At 44.7% G+C, this 22,476-nt stretch overlaps 1 protein-coding gene across 1 annotated transcript in view; it reads left to right on the top strand.

The window, feature by feature from the left end:
• The first annotated feature begins 13,212 nt into the window (after window positions 1–13,212).
• DBR1 (debranching RNA lariats 1) overlaps window positions 13,213–22,476 on the top strand; it is a 28,974-nt gene continuing 19,710 nt past the window's right edge. The window contains exons 1-2 of the mRNA XM_054040274.1: window positions 13,213–13,526; window positions 14,811–14,935. Coding sequence (XP_053896249.1) covers window positions 13,330–13,526; window positions 14,811–14,935 — 322 coding nt within the window. The 5' untranslated portion in view covers window positions 13,213–13,329. The remainder of the gene's footprint in view (window positions 13,527–14,810; window positions 14,936–22,476) is intronic.

Genomic DNA, 22,476 nt, shown 5'->3' with positions numbered 1-22,476 from the left:
TTCAGAACCTCCACAGGCAAGGAGTTCCACAAGTTGACTGTGCAGTGTGTGAAGAAGAACTTCCTTTTATTTGTTTTAAACCCGTTGACCATTAATTTCATTTGATGGCCCCTAGTTCTTATATTATGGGAACAAGTAAATAACTTTTCCTTATTCACTTTCTCCACATCACTCATGATTTTATATACCTCTATCATATCCCCCCTTAGTCTCCTCTTTTCCGAGCTTTGAAAAGTCCTAGCCTCTTTAATCTCTCCTCATATGGGACCCATTCCAAACCCCTAATCATTTTAGTTGCCCTTCCCTGAACCTTTTCTAATGCCAGTATATCTTTTTTGAGATGAGGAGACTACATCTGTACACAGTATTCAAGATGTGGGCATACGATTGATTTATAGAAGGGCAATAAGATATTCTCCCTCTTATTCTTTATCCCCTTTTTAATGATTCCTAACATCCTGTTTGCCTTTTTTACTGTCGCTGCAGACTGCGTGGACGTCTTCAGAGAACTATCCACGATGACTCCAAGATCTCTTTCCTGATTAGTTGTAGCTAAATTAGCCCCCATCATATTGTATGTATAGTTGGGGTTATTTTTCCCAATGTGCATTACTTTACATTTATCCACATTAAATTTCATTTGCCATTTTGTTGCCCACTTAGTTTTGTGAGATCTTTTTTAAGTTCTTCACAGTCTTCTTTGGTCACAACTATTTTGAGCAGTTTAGTATCATCTGCAAACTTTGCCACCTCACTTTTTACTCCTTTCTCCAGATCATTTATGAATAAATTGAATAGGATTCGTCCTCGGACTGACTCTTGGGGAACACCACTAGTTACCACTCCATTCTGAACATTTACCATTTATTCCTACCCTTTGTTCCCTGTCTTTTAACCAGTTCTCAATCCATGAAAGGATCTTCCCTCTTATTCCATGACAACTTAATTTACGTAAGAGCCTTTGGTGAGGGACCTTGTCAAAGTAAATCTAAGTAAAGTATGTCCACTGGATCCCCCTTGTCCACATGTTTGTTGACCCCTTCAAAGAACTCTAATAGATTAGTAAGACAGAGCACTTAGAAAGCACTTAGAAAGGTTGACTGTTATACAGTAAGCTCATCCCAAAGTTAATTATAATGGTGCTACCACTACTCCTGGGGGAATTCTGCGCCACTACACAATCCATAATTTGCATAGAATTAATATTCTGTGCAGAATTTCCTTTTTTCTCTGCAGAATTGGCACTGCCAGGGTAAGTGGGAGGAGGAGCTTGAGGATTCCCTGCAGCTGCAGTTCCTGGCAAGCTTTGAGGGGAGAAGGCAGAGTGCAGGAAACTCCATATAAGCGCAGGACCCAGCAATGAACATTAGGCTGTTTCTCCCTCTGGATCCCTGGGCTCTGGGGTGGATGAGGTATGGGAGCCTGGCCTCGAGGGGATGGGGCAGAGAAACAGGAACTGGGTTTGTCATAAACATACAGCTAAGGGTAGCATAAAATTCCTCCTTTACCTGAAGAGGGTTAAGAAGCTCAGATAACCTGATTGGCACCTGGCCAAAAGGACCAATAAGGGGAGAAGATACTTTCAAATCTGTGGGGGAAGGTTTTTTTCTTTGTGTTCTCTCCGGAGACAAAGAGAGAGACCAAGCAAGTAATCTAACTCCTACTAAATGATACAGCTAAACTTACAAAAATAGTAAGTAATAGCAAGGAAATGCATTAGAGTATCTTGTTCTAGCCTGTGAATTTTCCCTGTGCTAAGAGGGAGGTTTATCCCTGTTTTTGTAACTTTAAAGTTTTGCCTAGAGGGAATCCTCTGTGTTTTGAATCTGAACCTTCCATCCTGATTTTTACAGAGGTGCTTCTTTTATTTTTTTCTTTGTAATAAAGTTTCGTTTTTAAAGAATCTGATTGGGTTTTTAGTGTCCTAAAAACCCAAGGGTCTGGTCTGTGCTCACCTTGGTTACCTATTTGGCTGGTGTATTATTCTCAAGCCTCCTCAGGAAAGGGGGTGAAGGAGCTTGGGGGAATATTTTTGGGAAACAGGACCTCCAAGTGGTCCTTTTCCTAAATCTTTGTCTAACTCATTTGGTGATGACAGCAATACCATCCAAGGACAAGGAAGGATTTGTGCCTTGGGGAAGTTTTTAACCTAAGCTGGTAGAAATAAGCTTAGGGGGTCTTCCATGAGGGTTCCCACATCTGAACTCCTGAGTTCAGAATGGGGAGGGAACCCTGACATGGTGGCAGCGCGGTGGGATCATTTTGAACCAGAAGCACAAAGGGTTTAAAAGGACTTTTTTTTTCTTCTTTTGGCTGCTTGGAAAGCAGGGAGGTTTTTTTTTAAAGGGACATTTCTTTTTCTTTTAGCTGAGAGCTGCTGGAGGTTTTTTTCCTCTGTCTCAGGGCAGAGTAGTTAAGTCCTGCAAGGGAATTCACAAGCTGGGTTTTTTTTTCTTTCTAGCTCTTGGGTTATGCTAGGTTAAGCGCAGAAAGGCTAGGATGACAGAAAGTAATGTCCAGAAAAAATGGAATTAGCCAGATTTGAATCTGAAGAGAGACAGAAATAATATGAAAGACAGATGGCCTTAAAGCATTTCAAGACGGAAACGAAATGCTTGGAGATGGAAATGGAGAAAAAACGCTTGGAGGCGGAGGAGGAGAAGAAACGCTTGGATACGGAGTTAGAGCTGAAGCGCTTAGATCTGGAAAGGGCTAAAATGAGTCTACCGGATAACCCTAATAATCCTTCTCCAAAAATCCACAAATGGGAGCAACTATGTCCACAGTATGATGAATCCAGTGATATTGCTGAATATTTCATCACCTTTGAGAGCCTGTGCACACTCCATGCAATTCCTGATGATCACAAAATGACTACATTGGTAGCAAAATTGACTGGAAGAGCTCTGGACATATTCAATAAGATGTCTATTGATGATGCTTCTGATGATGGTAAATTTAAGGATTTGGTTTTGAAACCATTTCAAATTACACCTGAAACCTACAGGGTAAAATTCGGGAGTCTTAAGAGGGGATCTGGACTAAATAATGTGGCTTATGTAAACCAAATGAAGGATCTGTTAGATAAATGGGTCAAAGGAAGGGCTGTAACTAGCTTTGAAGGAATGTGTGATTTGGTTGTACAGGAGCAGTTCCTGACTGTGACCAATGATGATGTAAAACAGTGTTTATGGGATAAGAAAATGGACTCAGCAGAAAGTCTTGCTTCTTATGCTGATCAATACGAGCAGTCTCAGACCGTCAGAGAGGCAGGGCAAATCGGAACAAAACGGGTGGAGGTAGCAGAGAGGAACAACTCTGGTCACAGTTTGGGCGGATACCAGAAGGGACACCCCGAGACCGCACCCTACCACCGGGGCCAGCCTAAGGCCCCAACTACACCCCAAGGAAAACCCCAGACAACTTATCGTCCCACCACACCATTCTCCAGCAACTCACCTCACCCCACTGATCAGTCAGCTGGGCGATGGTTTAAATTTAATGAGCGGGGGCATGTAAAGGCCAACTGCCCCAAGAACCCCAACAGATTACAGTTCTTTGCACCGGGGTCACACCAAAGGTCCTCAGGCACATATGCCTCCCAGATACTCTCAGCGCGAAGGGGAACTGTGAGTGTGGACGGGAAGAAGGTTGTTGCATGGAGGGACACTGGAGCACAGGTGTCAGCTATCCACCAATCTTTAGTGGACCCCAAATTCATCAACCCAGAGGCCCAAGTGATGATCCAATCCTTCAAGTCAAACTCTTTTGACTTACCTACAGCCAAGTTGCCTGTTCAGTACAAGGGCTGGTCAGGAATGTGGACTTTTGCAGTCTAGGATGATTATCCCATTCCCATGCTGCTGGGGGAAGACTTGGCCCACCATGTGAAGCTAGCCAAGAGAGTGGGAATGGTCACCCGCAGCCAGGCTAAGCAAACCTTCACAACTAGCTCTGTTCCTAAGTCTTCTACAAGGGCCCAGTCTGTGTTACCAGAGACCCAGACTGAGGTGGTGGAACTGGACCCCATGCCAAAGTCTGCGACAGCAGTAGTGGATCCGGTTGCAGAGACCCAGCCAGAGCCAGTCCCTGAACCGGAACTGGCGGAGGAACCAGCACCAAAACCATTGCCAGCACTGAATCCAGTGCTTGCAACCCCGTCTGCAACTCCAACGCCAGAGGGCATCACCGAGCCTGCACTGGCAGCAGCAGCTAAACCTGTGGAAGAAGCTCATCCGGAGCCTGAAACACAACCTAGTGCGCCAGCGGAGAGCAGTTCACAGTCAATGGAAACAGCCCCATCCCCTACAACACTTCCAGAGGGACCAAGCCCAAGTCCACAATCCAATGAGGAACTGATGTCCCAGCATTAAGGGAACAGTTCCAGGCCAAGCAGGAAGCAGATAAAAGCCTCCAGGGAGCTTGGACGGTGGCACGGAGCAATCCACTGCCTCTCAGCTCTTCTAATCATTCCCGGTTTGTTGTAGAAAGAGGATTTTTATACAAGGAAACTCTTTCTGGTAGGCACCAGGAGGACTTCAGTCCTCGCTTACAGACAACCCCCCAACCTGAAGCAAATACTCACCAGCAACTACACACCACACCACAGAAACACCAACCCAGGAACCTATCCCTGTAGCAAACCTCATTGCCTACTCTGTCCCCATATCTACTCTGGCAACAGCATCAGAGGACCCAACCACATCAGCCACACCATCAAGGGCTCTTTCACCTGCACATCCACTAATGTCAGATATGCCATCATGTGCCAGCAATGCCCCTCTGCCATGTACATTGGCCAAACCGGACAGTCCCTCCGCAAAAGAATAAATGGACACAAATCGGACATCAGGAATGGTAACATACATAAGCCAGTAAGTGAACACTTCAATCTCCCTGGTCATTCTATTACAGATTTAAAAGTCACTATCATTGAACAAAAAAACTTCAGAAACAGACTTCAAAGAGAAACAGCAGAACTAAAATTAATTTGCAAATTCAACACCATTAATCTGGGCTTGAATAGGGACTGGGAGTGGCTGGCTCATTACAGAAGCATCTTTTCCTCTCCTGGAATTGACACCTCCTCATCTACTATTGGGAGTGGACTACATCCACCCTGATTGAATTGGCCCTGTCAACACTGGTTCTCCACTTGCGAAGTAACTCCTGCTCTCCATGTGTCAGTATATAATGCCTGCATCTGTAACTTTCACTCTATGCATCCGAAGAAGTGAGGTTTTTACTCACGAAAGCTTATGCCCAAATAAATCTGGTAGTCTTTAAGGTGCCACCAGACTCCTTGTTGTTTTTGTAGATACAGACTAACACGGCTACCCCCTGATACTTGACACCAGGAGGACTGTCATCCTCAAAGACAGTTGGTAGTTCCAACTAAGTACCGGGTAAAACTCTTGAGCTTAGCCCACGATCATCCTAGTGACCATGCTGGGGTGAACAGGACCAAAGACCGTTTGGGGAAGTCCTTCCACTGGGAGGGAATGGGCAAGGACGTTTCTACCTATATCCGGTGTGATAGACCCAGACCAGTTGGGAACAGCAGAGTAGCAGAAGGGAGATATAATGGTCACTGGATAAGTAGTTTTCTGTTCCCTGAGTGACCAGAGCAGGGGCTGCCCCAGGCTAATAGACCACCTGACTCCAATTAATCTGCTAAGAGTCAAGTGAGGCAGTTAAGCACCTGACTCTAATTAAGGCCCCTCTGATGCTATAAAAGGGCTCACTCCAGTCAAGCCAGGGGGATCTAGAGGAGAGGAAGTGTGTGTGTGTGTGTGGAACTGGGAGTAAGAGGTGTGCAAGAAGCTGAGAGTGAGTAGGCGTACTGCTGGAAGACTGAGAAGTACAAGCGTTATCAGACATCAGGAGGAAAGTCCGGTGGTGAGGACAAAGAAGGTGTTGGGAGGAGGCCATGGGGAAGTAGCCCAGGGAGTTTTAGGTGTCGTGCAACAGTACCAGGAGGCACTCTAAACAGCTGCAGTCCACAGGGCCCTGGGCTGGAACCCGGAGTAGAGGGTGGGCCCGGGTTCCCCCCATACCTCCCAACTCCTGATCAAACACAGGAGGAATTGACCTGGACTATAGCTTCTACCAGAGGGGAAGGTCTCTGGACTGTTTCCTGACGCACAGGATGAATCTGTGAAGCGAGCAAATCCGCCAATAAGCGCAGGACCCACCAAGGTAGAGGAGGAACTTTGTCACACCGGTCTTGTGAGGTGTTGCAAAGAGTGGGAAAACCCCAAGACCAGGTCAATGCCCCACTCCAACCACTCCCCATAATTGAGGTTTCATTTCAGCAAATAGTTGTGGATATTCTGGGTCCTTTTCCAAAAAAGACACCCAGAGGAAAACAGTACATACTGACTTTCATGGATTTTGCCACCTGATGGCCGGAAGCAGTAGCTCTAAGCAACACCAGGGCTAAAAGTGTGTGCCAGGCATTAACAGACATTTTTGCCAGGATAGGTTGGCCCTCCGACATCCTTACAGATTCGAGAACTTATTTCCTGGTGGGGACCATGAAAAGCCAGTGGGAAGCTCATGGGGTGAACCACTTTGTTGTCACCCCTTACCACCATCAAACAAATGGTCTGGTGGAGAAGTTTAATGGAACTTTGGGGGCCATGATACGTAAATGAACACTCCAGTGATTGGGACCTAGGGTTGCAGCAGTTGCTCTTTGCCTACAGAGCTGTACCACGTCCCAGTTTAGGGTTTTCACCATTTGAACTTGTGTATGGCTGTGAGGTTAAGGGGCCATTACAGTTGGTGAAGCAGCAATGGGAGGGGTTTACTCCATCTCCAGGAACTAACATTCTGGACTTTGTAAACAACCTACAAAACACCCTCCGAGCCTCTTTAGCTCTTGCTAAAGAAAACCTAAAAGATGCTCAGGAAGAGCAAAAAGCCTGGTATGATAAACATGCCAGAAAGCGTTCCTTCAAAGTAGGGGACCAGGTCATGGTCTTAAAGGCGCTCCAGGCCCATAAGATGGAAATGTCATGGGAAGGGCCATTCACGGTCCAAGAGCGCCTGGAACCTGTTAACTATCTCATAGCATTCCCCACCTCAAACCTAATGCCTAAAGTGTACCATGTTAATTCTCTAAAGCCCTTTTATTCCAGAGAATTAAAGGTTTGTCAGTTTACAGCCCCTGGCTGAGTGGCCTGAAGGTGTCTACTACGAAGGAAAAAGTGACCGTGGCGTGGAAGAGGTGAACCTCTCCATGACCCTTGGACATATGCAGCAAGAGCAGATCAAGGAGCTTCGTGCTGATGTTCTCAGCCACCCCTGGAAGGACCGAACGGGCATACTACTCCATTGACACAGGTAATGCTTGCCCAATTAGAGCCCAACCTTACCGGGTGTCTCCTCAAGCCAAAACTGCTAAAGAACGAGAAATCTAGGACATGCTACAGATGGGTGTAATCCGCCCCTCTAACAGTGCATGGGCATCTCCAGTGGTTCTAGTTCCCAAACCAGATGGGGAGATACGCTTTTGCGTGGACTACCGTAAGCTAAATGCTGTAACTTGCCCAGACAACTATCCAATGCCATGCACAAATGAGCTATTGGAGAAACTGGGACGTGCCCAGTTCATCTCTACCTTAGACTTAACCAAGGGGTACTGGCAAGTACTGCTGGATAAATCCACCAAGGAAAGGTCAGCCTTCATCACCCATGTAGGGCTGTATGAATTTAATGTGCTCCCTTTTGGGCTGCAAAATGCACCTGCCACTTTCCAGAAACTTGTAGATAGTCTCCTAGCGGGATTGGGGGAATCTGCAGTAGCCTACTTTGATGATGTGGCCATCTTTTCTGATTCATGGGCAGAACACCTGGAGCATCTGCAAAAAGTCTTTGAGCGCAGGCCTGACTAACTGTTAAGGCTAAAAAATGTCAAATAGGCCTAAACTGAGTGACTTACCTTGGACACCAGGTGGGTCAAGGAACTATCAACCCCCTACAGGCCAAAGTGAATGCTATCCAAAAGTGGCCTGTCCCAAAGTCCAAAAAAAACAGGTTCAATCCTTCTTAGGCTTGGCCGGATATTACCGGCGATTTGTACCGCACTACAGCCAAATTGCCACCCCACTGACAGACCTGACCAAAAAAACCCCAGCTAAATGCAGTGCAGTGGACTAAAGAGTGTCAGAAGGCCTTTAACTAGCTTAAAGCAACACTCATGTCTGACCCTGTGCTAAGGGCCCCAGATTTTGACAAACCTTTCCTAATGACCACAGATGCGTCCAAGTGTGGTGTGGGAGCAGTTTTAATGCAGGAAGGACCAGATCTAGAATTCCATCCTGTCATGTTTCTCAGCAAAAAAAATGTCTGTCTGAGAGGGAAAGCCACTGGTCCATCAGCGAAAAGGAATGTTACGCCATTGTATATGCTCTGAAAAAACTACGCCCATACATTTGGGGACAGTGTTTCCACCTGCAAACCGACCATGCTGCACTGAAGTGGCTTCAAACTGTCAAGGACAATAACAAAAACCTTCTTCAGTGGAGTTTAGCTCTCCAAAATTTTGATTTTGAAATACAACACATTTCAGGAGCTTCTAACAAAGTGGCTGATGCACTCTCCTGTGAAAGTTTTCCAGAATCAGCTGGTTAAAATTGTCCTTGAAATGTGGAAAATACTGTTAGTTTTTATATAATCAGTAGTATATCTAGAGGTGCATGTGTCTTATTAATTTTGTTTTCTCCTAGAGCTCCAGGAAAAAATCACAGCCAGTGTGCAGCAGGCTGTCCAGCACTGTCTATGATTTGGGGGGCATGTCATAAACATTCAGCTAAGAGTAGCATAAAATCCCTCCTTTATCTGTAAAGGGTTAAGAGCTCAGATAACCTGATTGGCACCTGACCAAAAGGACCAATAGGGGGAGAAGATATTTTCAAATCTGTGGAGGAAGTTTTTTTCTTTGTGTTCTCTCCGGAGACAGAGAGACCAAGAAAGTAATCTAACTCCTACTAAATGATACATCTAAACTTACAAAAATAGTAAGTAATAGCAAGGAAATGCATTCAAGTATCTTGTTCTAGCCTGTGAATTTTCCCTGTGCTAAGAGGGAGGTTTATCCCTGTTTTTGTAACTTTAAAGTTTTGCCTAGAGGGAATCCTCTGTGTTCTGAATCTGATTGCCCTGTAAAATTATCTTCCATCCTGATTTTTACAGAGGTGCTTCTTTTATTTTTTTTCTTTGTAATATTTTTTTTTTTTTTAAAGAATCTGATTGGGTTTTTAGTGTCCTAAAAACCCAAGGGTCTGGTCTGTGCTCACCTTGGTTACCTATTTGGTATTATTCTCAAGCCTCCCCAGGAAAGGAGGTGAAGGGGCTTGGGCGAATATTTTTGGGAAACAGGACCTCCAAGTGGTCCTTTCCTAAATCTTTATCTAACTCACTTGGCAGCAATGAGTTACCATCCTTACCATCCAAGGACAAGGAAGGATTTGTGCCTTGGGGACGTTTTTAACCTAAGCTGGTAGAAATAAGCTTAGGGGGTCTTCCATGTGGGTCCCCACATCTGTACCCCAGAGTTCAGAGTGGGGAGGGAACCCTGACAGGGTTGTTGTATGGATTTCTTTAACTCTACTCCAGTGGAAATCTTTTTTGTTGTCTGTATTGTTACAGACATAGTTGCTGTCAGGGTATTTTGAAATAAATTACGAAAATAATTGAAACTGGATGATTATATAGTGTTATGTTGATGAATAAAATATGCATAATTTTAACATATTGTATGCAGAATTTTTAAAGTTTTTGGCACAGAATTTTTAATATTTTGGCATAGAATTCCCAGGAGTATACCACCCAGGATAACAAAGCAAGTTACGCTTTGAAATACTGAGAAATATTCAAGCTATGTCTATGCTGCACTTTTGTCATTAAAACTTTTGTTGGTCGGGGTGTGAAAAAACACACCCCTGGCTGACAAAAGTTTTAATGACAAAAAGCGCTGATGTGGACAGCGCTTTGTCAGCGGGAGACACTCTCCCACCGACAAAACTACCGCACCTCATTGCGGGTAATTTTATTTTGCTGGCAGGAGAACTCTCTTCTGTCGAAAATGAGCGGCTACACTGCATACCTTACAGCAGCACGGCTGCCACTGTAAGATACACAGTGTAAACATAGCCCCAGATGGCACATCACTGACTTGTCTTCTAACAGGAAGATGATCTGCAATGCCCCAGAATTTTGCTATTGCTCAGCAAATGGGCAACTCTGGTGTCAGAAGAAGGGGCAATAGTATCAATATTCTGGGCAGCCTGGAGAATACAGGGTGTCACAGTTCAGGGCAATTGCACATGTATTTCCCACTCATGGTCCATCAAGGACCCAGTCTACACTCCCAGCTCCTCAGCCCTCACCTCTCTTGGCTGGAAATCTGACTGGAGATTTTCCAGGCTGCACAGTTCCCTGCCTCCACTGTGATATCCCCAGTAGGACAGATTTCCAAAACAGTCCAGCATCTGCACTTTGACTTCTCCTCAGAGGCTATGAACAGTTGTACTTGCCCACAGTTATAAGTTACCTATAAATTGCCTTTTCTAACCAAGCACATTTATTCTTAAGGTAAAAGCATTACAGAGAAAACATATTAAAAAGAATAAATAACTTTCAGTCTTGCTAATATGCTTACCAGAGGTCACCACCAACTCCAGCAAGGGCTCTAGTAGGAGTCAGTTCTTCAAACCCCACAAAGGGATTTTTCTTTGGTTATAAGTTCATAATTGCCTGGGCTCAGAACAAGCACACCAATTAATCTATGATTCTTTCCCTTTGATAGCTTGATCCTTTGATCTTGGGACTCCAGCAACAGGTAATCAGCAGACAATTGTCCTCTTCTCAGGGTGTAGATTCAAAAGGCTGCGGTTTTGCATAGCCAGAGGTGGGGTGGGGAAAAGAAATGTATTCACCTCACACTAAATATTTCCCAGGAAATCCACTTCACACATTGCCTCCAAAAGTCCATTCTGTCTGGCACATTGTTCAATATAGTCCTTTGATCATCTAGGCCCACAATAATACATACATAATTAATACAATGGACCCCAAAGATATGTAAACTTATTCAATAAGAACAACAAGGAGTCTGGTGGCACCTTAAAGACTAACAGATTTATTTGGGCATAAGCTTTCATGGGTAAAAACCTCACTTCTTCGGATGCATAGAGTGAAAGTTACAGATGCAGGCATTATATACTGACACATGGAGAGCAGGGAGTTACTTCGCAATTCAATAAGGTCTCTTGCCCCTTCCTGTGTCCAGCTGGTACATGCATTGCTCACAGCCCCACCACCTTCCTACTTTCCCATGACCCCCTCAATTTACCACTCTAGGGATACAGAGTGGCAAGGAGGAGGAAGGAACGGGCACAGAGGGGAAGGCACAGACCAGAGTATTTGTGTGCATGAGCTCACAGCAGTAGGAGATACATGTGTGGTCAGAGCAATGGGTGTGATGGAGGGAATGTTGGAAGAGCTGGAGTGGTGTCGGAGCAGTGTGTGAGGCCTATGAGCAGCTGGAAGGAATATGTGGATTGCAGCAGCAAGGGGGCAGTGCGGGGGGTGTTTGAAGAATACATTGGGGAGTGGAGCGGAAAGGAGGGGATCAGAGCTGTGCAGTGAGGTATGTGTGGAAGCTTCATCTCTGTCCCAAACCCTCCTACATATTCATGTTCTCTCACTTTCCTTGGGATAGCATGTCCCTTAACTTTGTGTTTCTTGGTTTTCAAAGGTTTAAATTGAGCCAATCTAGTGCGCCATGGCAGCAGCCACCTATATTCTGGAAGGGCACAAGGTGCCAGCCACGGAACAACTTTAACTCTGTGTTAATAAAACAATCTGGGCATTTAATAGAGGATAAGTTACCTCTCCTAACAGCTAGCAGAGTTTTTCTTTTAGCTCAACTGATGGAGGGTTCTGCAGGAGAACCTTAATTCTGGCATTTCCTAACTTTAGAAAAAAGAACAGGAGTACTTGTGGCACCTTAGAGACTAACAAATTTATTAGAGCATAAGCTTTCGTGGGCTACAGCCCACTTCTTCGGATGCATAGCATGGAACATATATTGAGGAGATATATATACACACATACAGAGAGCATGAACAGGTGGGAGTTGTCTTACCAACTCTGAGAGGCTAATTAAGTAAGAGAAAAAAACGTTTGAAGTGATAATCAAGATAGCCCAGTACAGACAGTTTGATAACAAGTGTGAGAATACTTACAAGGGGAGATAAATTCAATGTTTGTAATGGCTCAGCCATTCCCAGTCCTTATTCAAGCCTAAGTTGATTCTAGCTAGTTTGCATATCAATTTCAGCTCAGCAGTCTCTCGTTGGAGTCTGTTTTTGAAGCTTTTCTGTTGTAAAATAGCCACCCGCAGGTCTGTCATTGAATGACCAAACAGATTAAAGTGTTCTCCCACTGGCTTTTGAGTATTATGATTCCTGATGTCAGATTTGTGTCCATTAATTCTTTTGCGTAGAGACTGTCCGGTTTGGCCAATGTACATGGCAAAGGGGCATTGCTGGCACATGATGGCATATATCACATTCTATACATCCGAAGAAGTGGGTTGTAGCCAATGAAAGCTTATGCTCTAATAAATGTATTAGTCTCTAAGGTGCCACAAGTACTCCTGTTCTTTTTGCGGATACAGACCAACACGGCTGCTACTCTGAAACCTAACTTTAGCGTATTTGACCTTTCAACCACAACAGTCTTTTACTGTAATATTTTATATGGAATATATTGTTTGCAAACTACATGGAAAATGTAATGGATGAAAGATGCTATATAACTATCGTTTTTCTGGAAAAAGTTGATATCGCTAATGGTTATTCAGAACTCGCTGAGTCCTGTGTGCTAACTTGAAAAAAAAGTCTGACTGTCCGGTGCACTGTCTGCATGTTAGCTGCAACCAACAGCTCCCACAGAGCTTAACGCCCTTTTAGGGCGCCATTACACACGTACACGCAATGGACACATACAGACGGTAGCCACTCACGTGAGTGCAAACTCCCAAACCCAAAGGCACCTGCACGCTACAAGCCCACATGCACGCAGCTCGCGCACACAGCATGCACGTGGCCAGGCACGCACACAGCCCCGATGTTGCACGCGCACGCATATACGCGCGTGCACAGCCCGATTGTGGCCCGGGAGCGCGCAGGCCAAGCGCTGGCGCGGGCCGCAGCTGAGCCGCAGCCGGGCGCGGGGGAGGGGGCTGATGTGCAGGCGCGCGGGACGGTGTCCGGCGAGAGCTCGGGGGCTGGTGACGCATTAAGCACGCGCCGCGCGATGAAGGTGGCGGTGGCCGGCTGCTGCCATGGCGAGCTGGACAAGCTTTACGAGACGCTGGAGCTGCTGCAGCGGCGCAATAACGTGCGTATCGACCTGCTGCTGTGCTGCGGAGACTTCCAGGCTGTGCGCAACGAGGCGGACCTACGCTGCATGGCCGTGTCGGCCAAGTACCGCCACATGCAGACCTTCTACCGGTGAGCGTCGGGCCTGGCCTCTCGCCCTGGAGCCCGGCGGCGCCCGCTTTGTGCGCCTCTGTTGCCGTGGGGAGCAGAGCGCTGCCAGATGCGGTACCGGGAACTTCCCGTCCCCGACCGCCGGCGCGAAAGCGGGGGAAGGATGAGCCCTCTACCCAGAGTCGCTGGGTAACTGGAGCTCGGACCGCCGCCTCCTGGCCCGGGCCTCCCCCCTCTCCTCAGGTCTCTATCCACTCCGTGTCCCTGCGGGATTCTGCAGAGATCGGGACAAGGCGGGATCCCCCTGAACTGAAATGCAGCCTGAAACTGAGCATTGTCGTTTTGATATACAAATAAATAACAGTAGCTTTGTTTTCAGTAAAAAGAACGAGGAGTACTTGTGGCACCTAAGAGACTAACACAGGGGTCGGCAACCTTTCAGAAGTGGGGTGCCGAGTCTTCATTTATTCACTCTAATTTAAGGTTTTGCATGCTAGTAATATATTTTAATGTTTTTAGAAGGTCTCTTTCTATAAGTCTATTATGTATAAACTATTGTTGTATGTAAAGTAAATACATTTTAAAAATGTTTAAGAAGCTTCATTTAAAATTTAAATTAAAATGCAGAGGCACCCCCCACCCCCTCCCCACCCCCGGACTGGTGGCCAGGACCCGGGCAGTGTGAGTGCCACTGAGAATCAGCTCGCGTGCCACCTTTGGCACATGTACCATAGGTTGCCTACTCCTGGACTAACACATTTATTTGGGAATAAGCTTTCGTGGGCTAAAACCCACTTCGTCGGCTGCATGCAGTGGAAAATACAGTAGGAAGATATATATATATATATATATATATATACACACACACACACAGAGAACATGAAAAAATGGGTGGTGCCATACCAATTCTAATGAGACTAATCAATTAAGGTGGGCTATTATCAGCAGGAGGAAAAAAACTTTTGTAGTGATGATCAGGATGGCCCATTTCAAACAGTTGACAAGAAGTTGTGAGCAAGAGTAGGGGAAAAATTAGCATGGGGAAATAGTTTTTACTGTTTGTAATGACTCATCCACTCACGGTCTTTATTCAAGCCTAATTTAATGGTGTCCAGTTTGCAAATTAATTCCAGTTCTGCAGTTTTGAATAAATTAGATCTGTCTTTGAACGAAGAAATCTTAAAAATCCAACTTTTTTGCATGTAGACTTGTGTAGGACCAATCTCTTCTGCTGCTTAAGCATGTAAGCATCTTGAAATATCACTTGTGTATTGTTAAGATGTTGTTTTTCTGTTTCTGAAATAGGTATTATTCGGGCGAGAAGAAGGCTCCTGTTCTCACAATCTTTATTGGGGGTAATCATGAAGCCTCAAATCACTTGCAGGAACTGCCATATGGAGGATGGGTGGCACCAAACATATATTACCTTGGTATGGAATGTCACTTAATTCTTTGATTTTACAGATTTAATGTATAAATATGGGCTTGAACTTCTAGGGGTTAAATATTGAGGTATCTTCTATAAATTCTTAGATTTCTAACTAGGTTGAGATACATATTACTGTTTTGGATTTTGTTTTTGGAGTACTGGCTATATATTATTGGGAGAACCTCAGGAGGATTCAGTTTTGCTTCAGATGCTCAGTTGAAGTTTAGCAGAATATAGTAAGATGTCTTTGGCTAGGTGATCTGGTGAGCCCCAGTCTTCGTTTTTAGTGACTTCAGTACTTCTGGGTTCTGTTTTTGGTTTCTTTCTGTATTCTCCAAGGGCCAGTGTTTAAATTATACTGAGGATTCGCCAGTTTTTCTCTTTACCCTCCACCTCACCCTTTCTATCCAATCTTGGATTTCAAATTGGCTCTGAAATTTCCTATTGGATGACCTGCAAATAGATGGATTGCATCAAAGAAGATGGTAAGCAAGTGGACTTCAGTGCTGCCTTGTACAGACGAAGATGGTGATGCTTGCATGACAATCTGACAAGTTGATGGGATAAGGGGTAGATGACCAGCCATCATATCAAACTCTCTGCAACTGAATTTAATCTTCCTTCTTAATCTCTTTACTCATGCTACATTCTCTCATCTCTGCTTATCTTTCCTATTTCCCAGGACCACAACCTGAGTATTATCTTTGACCTTTTTTCTTATTTGTTGGTGGTTTCGCTCTAATATTGCCCAAATTAGCTTCTTTATTATCCCTACTACTCCTAACACCCTTCCCTATGCCTTGGTCACTTTTTACAATTAATGTAACCCACCTTTGTCTGGTCCCCTCACTACTGTCCTGTTTCCATCCAGTCAATTGGACATGCCACTGCTAATGACCTTTCTCTCCTGCTCCTATCATTAAATTGGCCTTACTGCTTTCTGGATTAAGTTTAGGTTCTTTGCTTTTTATCTACAAGACCTTATTCTGCATTAGAAAAGAGACGGCTAAGAGGGATGATACGATAAAGGTCTATAAAGTCATGAATGGTGTCTTTCTCCATGTGGCTTGTGCTTTCTCTGTTTCAAACACAAGCTGCCCAGCACAAAGCTTGGAAGCCTTTTCTGTCCATAAGTATGCCCCTGCATGCCTTGCTGAGTCATAAGGTGTATCCCTTGCCTTCTCTCAATGGGTCAGTTGTATGGCTGATGGCCCTTAATGGGCCATCAAGCAGGGTAGACAACGCTGATGCCAAACTGTCTGGGGGTGTTGCGCAGAAGCATAGCACAAGTTTTGTCATACATATCTATAACCCATAATACAAAGGTGATACAAACACATAAATGAGATTATCGTATTTGGCAAATTATAACATTTTGCAGATATCTTACATGGCATATCTGCCACAACTCATTGCAATTTTATAATATTAATATTCATAATATCTTCAAGTGTCCCCCAGATTCCATACAGAGTCACACACGCCCCATGCAAAATTGATGCAGAAAGGGGTGTCCCTAGCCACTGCTGAATGCATCATAAGAATTTTTCATTTTTGGTTATGTATCACTACAGCTTCTAACTCAATGTCAAGTATCACTGTATAACAGAAATACACCTCTACCCCAATATAACGCTGTCCTCGGGAGCCAAAAATTCTTACCGCATTCTAGGTGAAACCGCGTTATATCAAACTTGCTTTGATCCGCAGTAGTGTGCAGTCCCCACCCCCACCCCCTCGAACACTGCTTTACCGTATTCTATCCGAATTTGTTACATCGGGTCAAGTTATATTGGGGTAGAGGTGTAGTTTATCAAAATTAGATTTGATTAGATCAGGCTTTTTTCTATAAAGCTTATTTCATTCTCTGAAAGACTTTCTCATCTGATGATACTCTAATATAGACCTTACTACTTTCAAGGGTGTAATTACCTGGGCATTCAGCCATGACAGCAATGTGGTAGTGTACCTCAGTTTCCCTTTCTATACAGCAGACTAGATTTGTAAAGGTTTCTCTACTGTGCCAAGTTCACAATTGCTTACAGGTATCAGTTGTAACGTTTCACTATCAAAAAGCTGTCTAGCATACTGTGTGTTTTTAAGTATTCTTCCCAACATGTTTGCAGGCTTTTTATCAAAGTCATACACATTGTACCTTTTTAGCAGGGTTGACATAAAAATCAAATACATTAGAAGGCTAAACCTTAACAGTAACACGAAATTTGTTACCAGTCATTGTTTATAAGTATCTTGGTCATACCATGCCTCTTGCCTCACTAAGGGCTAGTCTACACTGGCAACCCTAAAGTGCTACCACAGCAGCGCTTTAACGTGGCTTGTGTGGTCAAGGCAGAGTACTGGGAGAGCTCTCCCAGTGCTCTAATAAAACCACCTCCACGAGGGGCGTAGCTACCAGCGCTGGGAATGCGGCTCCCAGCGCTGGTGCGCTATTTACGCTGGAGCTTTACAGTGCTGAAACTTGCTGCACTCAGGTGTTTTTTCACACCCCTGAGCAAGAAAGTTGCAGCGTTGTAAATTGCCAGTGTAGACAAGCCCTAAATATCTTGGCTGGCCAGGTGTGTACTCAGTGCTATCAGTTATGGGGCAAATCTTCCCCCTTCCTTATCTGCTAGGTAGATTTTCAAATTCTTATCTGCTACCAATTTCAAGGCTGGACGCTCATTTTTCCCTTCACAGGATTGGGTCCCTTTCCCCCCACCCCACTTCTCCTAGAAGGTTGAAAATTGAGCCTCCCTGCTTACAGGAATCCCTTTACTGGCTAGGTGTGTTCACCAACTGCAGCCCCTCTGTTCTATGAACATCTATACAGACACTCTCCTGCATGTTTGCTTGTGGATCATCCATCACCACTAGCTTAGAGACTGGACTCTGTCTTAAAGAGATACCAAACAAATCCAAAGTGTCAAAGCAGGGATTGGCAATCTTTGGCACACAGTGCGCCAGGGTAAGCACCCTGGCGGGCCAGGTCGGTTTGTTTACCTGCTGTGTCCGCAGGTTCGGCCGATCGCAGCTCCCACTGGCTGCAGTTCGCCGCTCCAGGCCAATGGGGGCTGCGGGAAGCAGTGGGGGACGAGGGATTGGCCTGGAGTGGTGAACCACGGCCAATGGGAGCTGCGATTGTCCAAACCTGTGGACGCAGCAGGTAAACAAACCGGCCCGGCCCGCCAGGGTGCTTACCCCGGCGAACCCCGTGCCAAAGGTTGCCGATCCCTGGTCTAAAGGGTGAGAAGTATCAGGGGTTAGCAATGTTAGTCTGTATCCACACAAGCAACAAGGAGTCCGGTGGCACCTTAAAGACTAACAGATTTATTTGGGCAGAAGCTTTCGTGGGTAAAAAACCTCACTTCTTCAGATGCATGGAGTGAAAGTTACAGGTGCAGGTATTATATAATGAAACATGAAGAGAAGAGAGTACCTCACAAGTGGAGAACCAGTGTTGACAGGGCCAGTTCAATCAGGGTGAATATATCGGAGGGGTAGCCGTGTTAGTCTGAATCTGTAAAAAGCAACAGAGGGTCCTGTGGCACCTTTAAGACTAACAGAAGTATTGGGAGCATAAGCTTTCGTGGGTAAGAACCTCAAGAAGTGAGGTTCTTACCCACGAAAGCTTATGCTCCCAATACTTCTGTTAGTTTTAAGGGTGAATATAGTCCCCACTCCCAATAATGGATGAGGAGGTGTCAATTCCAGGAGAGGCAAAGCTGCTTTTGTAATGAGCCAGCCACTCCCAGTCCCTATTCAAGCCCAAATTAATGGTGGTAAATTTGCAAATGAATTTTAGTTCTGCTGTTACTCTTTGAAGTCTGTTTCTGAAGTTCTTTTGTTCAAGAATAGTTACTTTTAAGTCCGTTATAGAATGTCCAGGAAGATTGAAGTGTTCACCTACTGGCTTTTCTATGTTACCATTCCTGATGTCCGATTTGTGACCATTTATTCTTTTACGTAGGGACTGTCTGGTTTGGCTAATGTACATGGCAGAGGGGCATTGCTGGCACATGATGGCATATATCACATTAGTAGACGTGCAGTTGTCGCTAGAGTAGATATGGGGACAGAGTAGGCAACTGCAAGTACCCGCATGGCCCCACAGTATGCGAACATTTTTATGTCTGACTTAGAACAACGCTTCCTCAGCTCTCGTCCCCTAGTGGTACCCAGAAATCATCTACTACAGGACTGGCCCAACAAGGAAAATAACAGAACACCACTGGCTATCACGTACAGCCCCCAGCTAAAACCTCTCCAGTGCATTATGAACGATCTACAACCTATCCTGGAAAACAATCCCTACTCTCTCAGACCTTGTGAGGCAGACCAGTCCTCGCTTACAGACAACCCCCCAACCTGAAGCAAATACTCACCAGCAAGTATGCACCACACCACAGAAACACCAACCCAAGAACCAATCCCTGTAGCAAACCTCGTTGCCTACTCTGTCCTCATATCTACTCTAGGGACACCATCAGAGGACCCAACCACATCAGCCACACCATCAAGGGCTCATTCATCTGCACGTCTACTAATGTTATACATGCCATCATGTGCCAGCAATGCCCCTCCTAATCTATTATTGGGAGTGGACTATATTCACCCTGATTGAATTGGCCCTGTCAACACTAGTTCTCCACTTGTGAGGTACTCTCTTCTCTTCATGTGTCATTATATAATACCTGCATCTGTAACTTTCACTCCATGCATCTGAAGAAGTGAGGTTTTTACCCATGAAAGCTTATGCCCAAATAAGTCGGTTAATCTTTTAAGGTGCCACCGGACTCCTTGTTGTTTTTAAAGGGTGAGAATTTGCCTGCTCTCCCTGCATACTTGTGGGTTACTGGTTTTTCAGAGCAGAACAGCCTTCTGACTGAACCCAATCTTTCCTCAGTACCTGAGTCACAGACTGTTTACTTAAAGAATCAGCATGGAGATTCTTGACCAACATGCTGGTCAAGCCCAGCCATTTGGCTACAGGGCTGTTCAATTTCTCTAACAATTTTTGCCCCATCTGAAACCTTCTCTAGGCTATCCACATTGGACCTTTCTAAAGCAAGGTCAGTGGATCTATACACTTCAGAAAGACTCTGGCAGTCTCCCAAACAAACTGTTGCTTTCCCTATACAGTGATTCACCCTGAGTTAACTCAATCAGATCACTTCCACACCCATCATTTGCAGCAAACTGCTTGCAAAAACTACCATGAAGATTTTTCTCTTCAGGAATCTTTCTAAGCAACAATCTCTCCCCCAAACTCCGCTCTACAGAAGCATTGCTCTGTGGAGCCACAACAAACTCCCTCTGAGTTTATTCCAGAGGTGATTCTGGGTGTATTAAGAGGAATTTCACACAACCTCCTTTTAGGCAAGCTGCTAAACTCCATGGTTAAAGGGTTAGAGGCATTCTTTCCCTCTGCAGCTTTCCTCACTGGTAAAATGCAGGTTACCCCTCACAAGCTTAGGAACACTTCCTTCTTGGGTTTCAGTCAAGTCCAGAACCACTCTGGGACAAATGAAATATCCTCAACCATCATAGGCTGACAGGCACCTTCTGTCTGCTCCACAGACAGAGGACTGGAGGTACATTCTCCTTCATTAGGCACACTGCTATTTGCAACAGACAAAGAATTGGAAACTGTTTTTTCTTCAACAGATAAACTGTTGCTTTCTACAAACAGTGGCTCATCATACTGAGTTACTTTAAGTAAATCACTTTTACTTTGTTCAGTCTCACTTTTATAAACTTCAGTTGCCAGCAATCCATCACCCACCAGAAATCTATCCTTTCCTTCCTCAGTTAGGGCTTCACACTGACCATCAACTCTAATTTTCTCTAAAGAAATGTTTTCCTGAGCTTCTTTCTATGCTTCATTTAACTCCAGATTCACTTCTGAGATATTAGACAGATATTCAGAAATTTCTTCACCATATAAACTGCTTTTCTGACTGGACAAAGCTATTTTCCACAATCCCAAGGCTAGAGAGACTCTCTTCCTTGTTATAGCATACCTGGTTAAACACATGCAACTGCTTTACAAATCTGACTGTTACAGACAACATACAGAGGATTCACATTCATACTTTATCTTGGTTTGGGTTATGACATTACCCTGATTAACATAGTTACCACATCATTATTAAACAACATACCAACATTCTTATAAACTGAACAGTCTCTATCTCCATCATTGCTGTAGAGAGGAGCTGAGCTTCCAGGATAACACAGTACAGGTCTGTTGCATCTTACGTGTATTTAACATGTGCGATTTCAACTTTACGCAGTCGGCAAAAACCAAAAAAAAAGAGAGAAACAGTTTTAATACTATACCTGTAGACCGGGCGATTTTGCCCGCCATTGAACTCAATGGGGTTTTGGCTATACGTGGTTTTCGCTTTACGCGCTAACCGCGGAATGGAACCCCCGCGTAAGATGAGACAGACCTGTACCTGCTGTTCTTTTTATTATTTTGATTTGGAGTTTAAGTCTGGCAACATTGGTCTCAGCTTGCAGCAGATCCATTCGCCTCCTGTGAGATTTTCTCTCTCCAGCTTGCTTATTTCTTTCCTCAGCTCGCCTGGCTCTCTCCTCAGCCTCTTTTTCAGCTGGGCCAAGGCTTGCTTCTCTTGCATTCGAAGTTCTCCCATTTCTCTCTCATGCTGAAGATGCTGGCTCTCTCTCGGGGCTTGCAGTTTTGATTGTGGATCACTCGTTGTGACTAACCTTAACTTTTGACACTCTGTTTTAAATTTAAAATTTGGAATAGCATGGGGTTCTGATCCAAAACCCAAATGATCTGGTTCTGTGTTAACTACTCCAAAGTGACCTGTGGTGTTTGGGGCAGCCCTCACTGGAAATGCTAAGGTCAGGGCAGGCTGTAAAAGGGAGAGCAGATACTCACCAGTCTGTGAGTAACACTGAAGTTAAACTCCCCAACCAGTCACAAACTGTGCTTCTGATTCCCCACACTGGTTATCAAGAAGCAAAAAAGAAATCACACAGCTCCCTTTATTGCATTTCAATTCTCTGGCTCCCAGTCAGCACCTAGGTCCAGTACTGTAGAACTTATTTAAAAAACAAAACACGAAACTGCTCACATATACAAAATGTTCTGACCCCAAAGGATCAGCCACATTACCAGGTCAGTTTAGGTTTGAATCTTACCCAAAACACTACGCTGCCAGCCAATCCTTCAGTGTCTGAAACTAAAGGTTTATAATAAAGGGAGGGAAAAAAAACTACTTGGCTTCACAACATCCCTGGCAACAAAACTATAATGGGGTTCAAAAGAGAATTAGATAAGACCATGGAGGATAGGTCCACCAATGGCTATTAGCCAAAATGGTCACTGACACAACCCCATGCTCTGGATGTCCCTAAGCCTCTGACTGCCAGAAGCTGGGACTGGACAACAGGGGATAGATCACTTGATAATTGCTCTATTCTGTTAATCTCCTCTGAAGCAGTGGTCTCGAACCTTTTTACACACAAGATCACTTTTTGAATTTAAGATCAACCCAGGATCTCCCCTTC

The sequence above is a fragment of the Malaclemys terrapin genome, chromosome 9 (genome assembly GCF_027887155.1).
Source record: "Malaclemys terrapin pileata isolate rMalTer1 chromosome 9, rMalTer1.hap1, whole genome shotgun sequence".
NCBI classification, from domain to species: domain Eukaryota; kingdom Metazoa; phylum Chordata; order Testudines; family Emydidae; genus Malaclemys; species Malaclemys terrapin.
The sequence above is the reverse complement of the archived record's forward strand: the minus strand, read 5'-3'. Positions and strand labels throughout refer to the sequence as shown.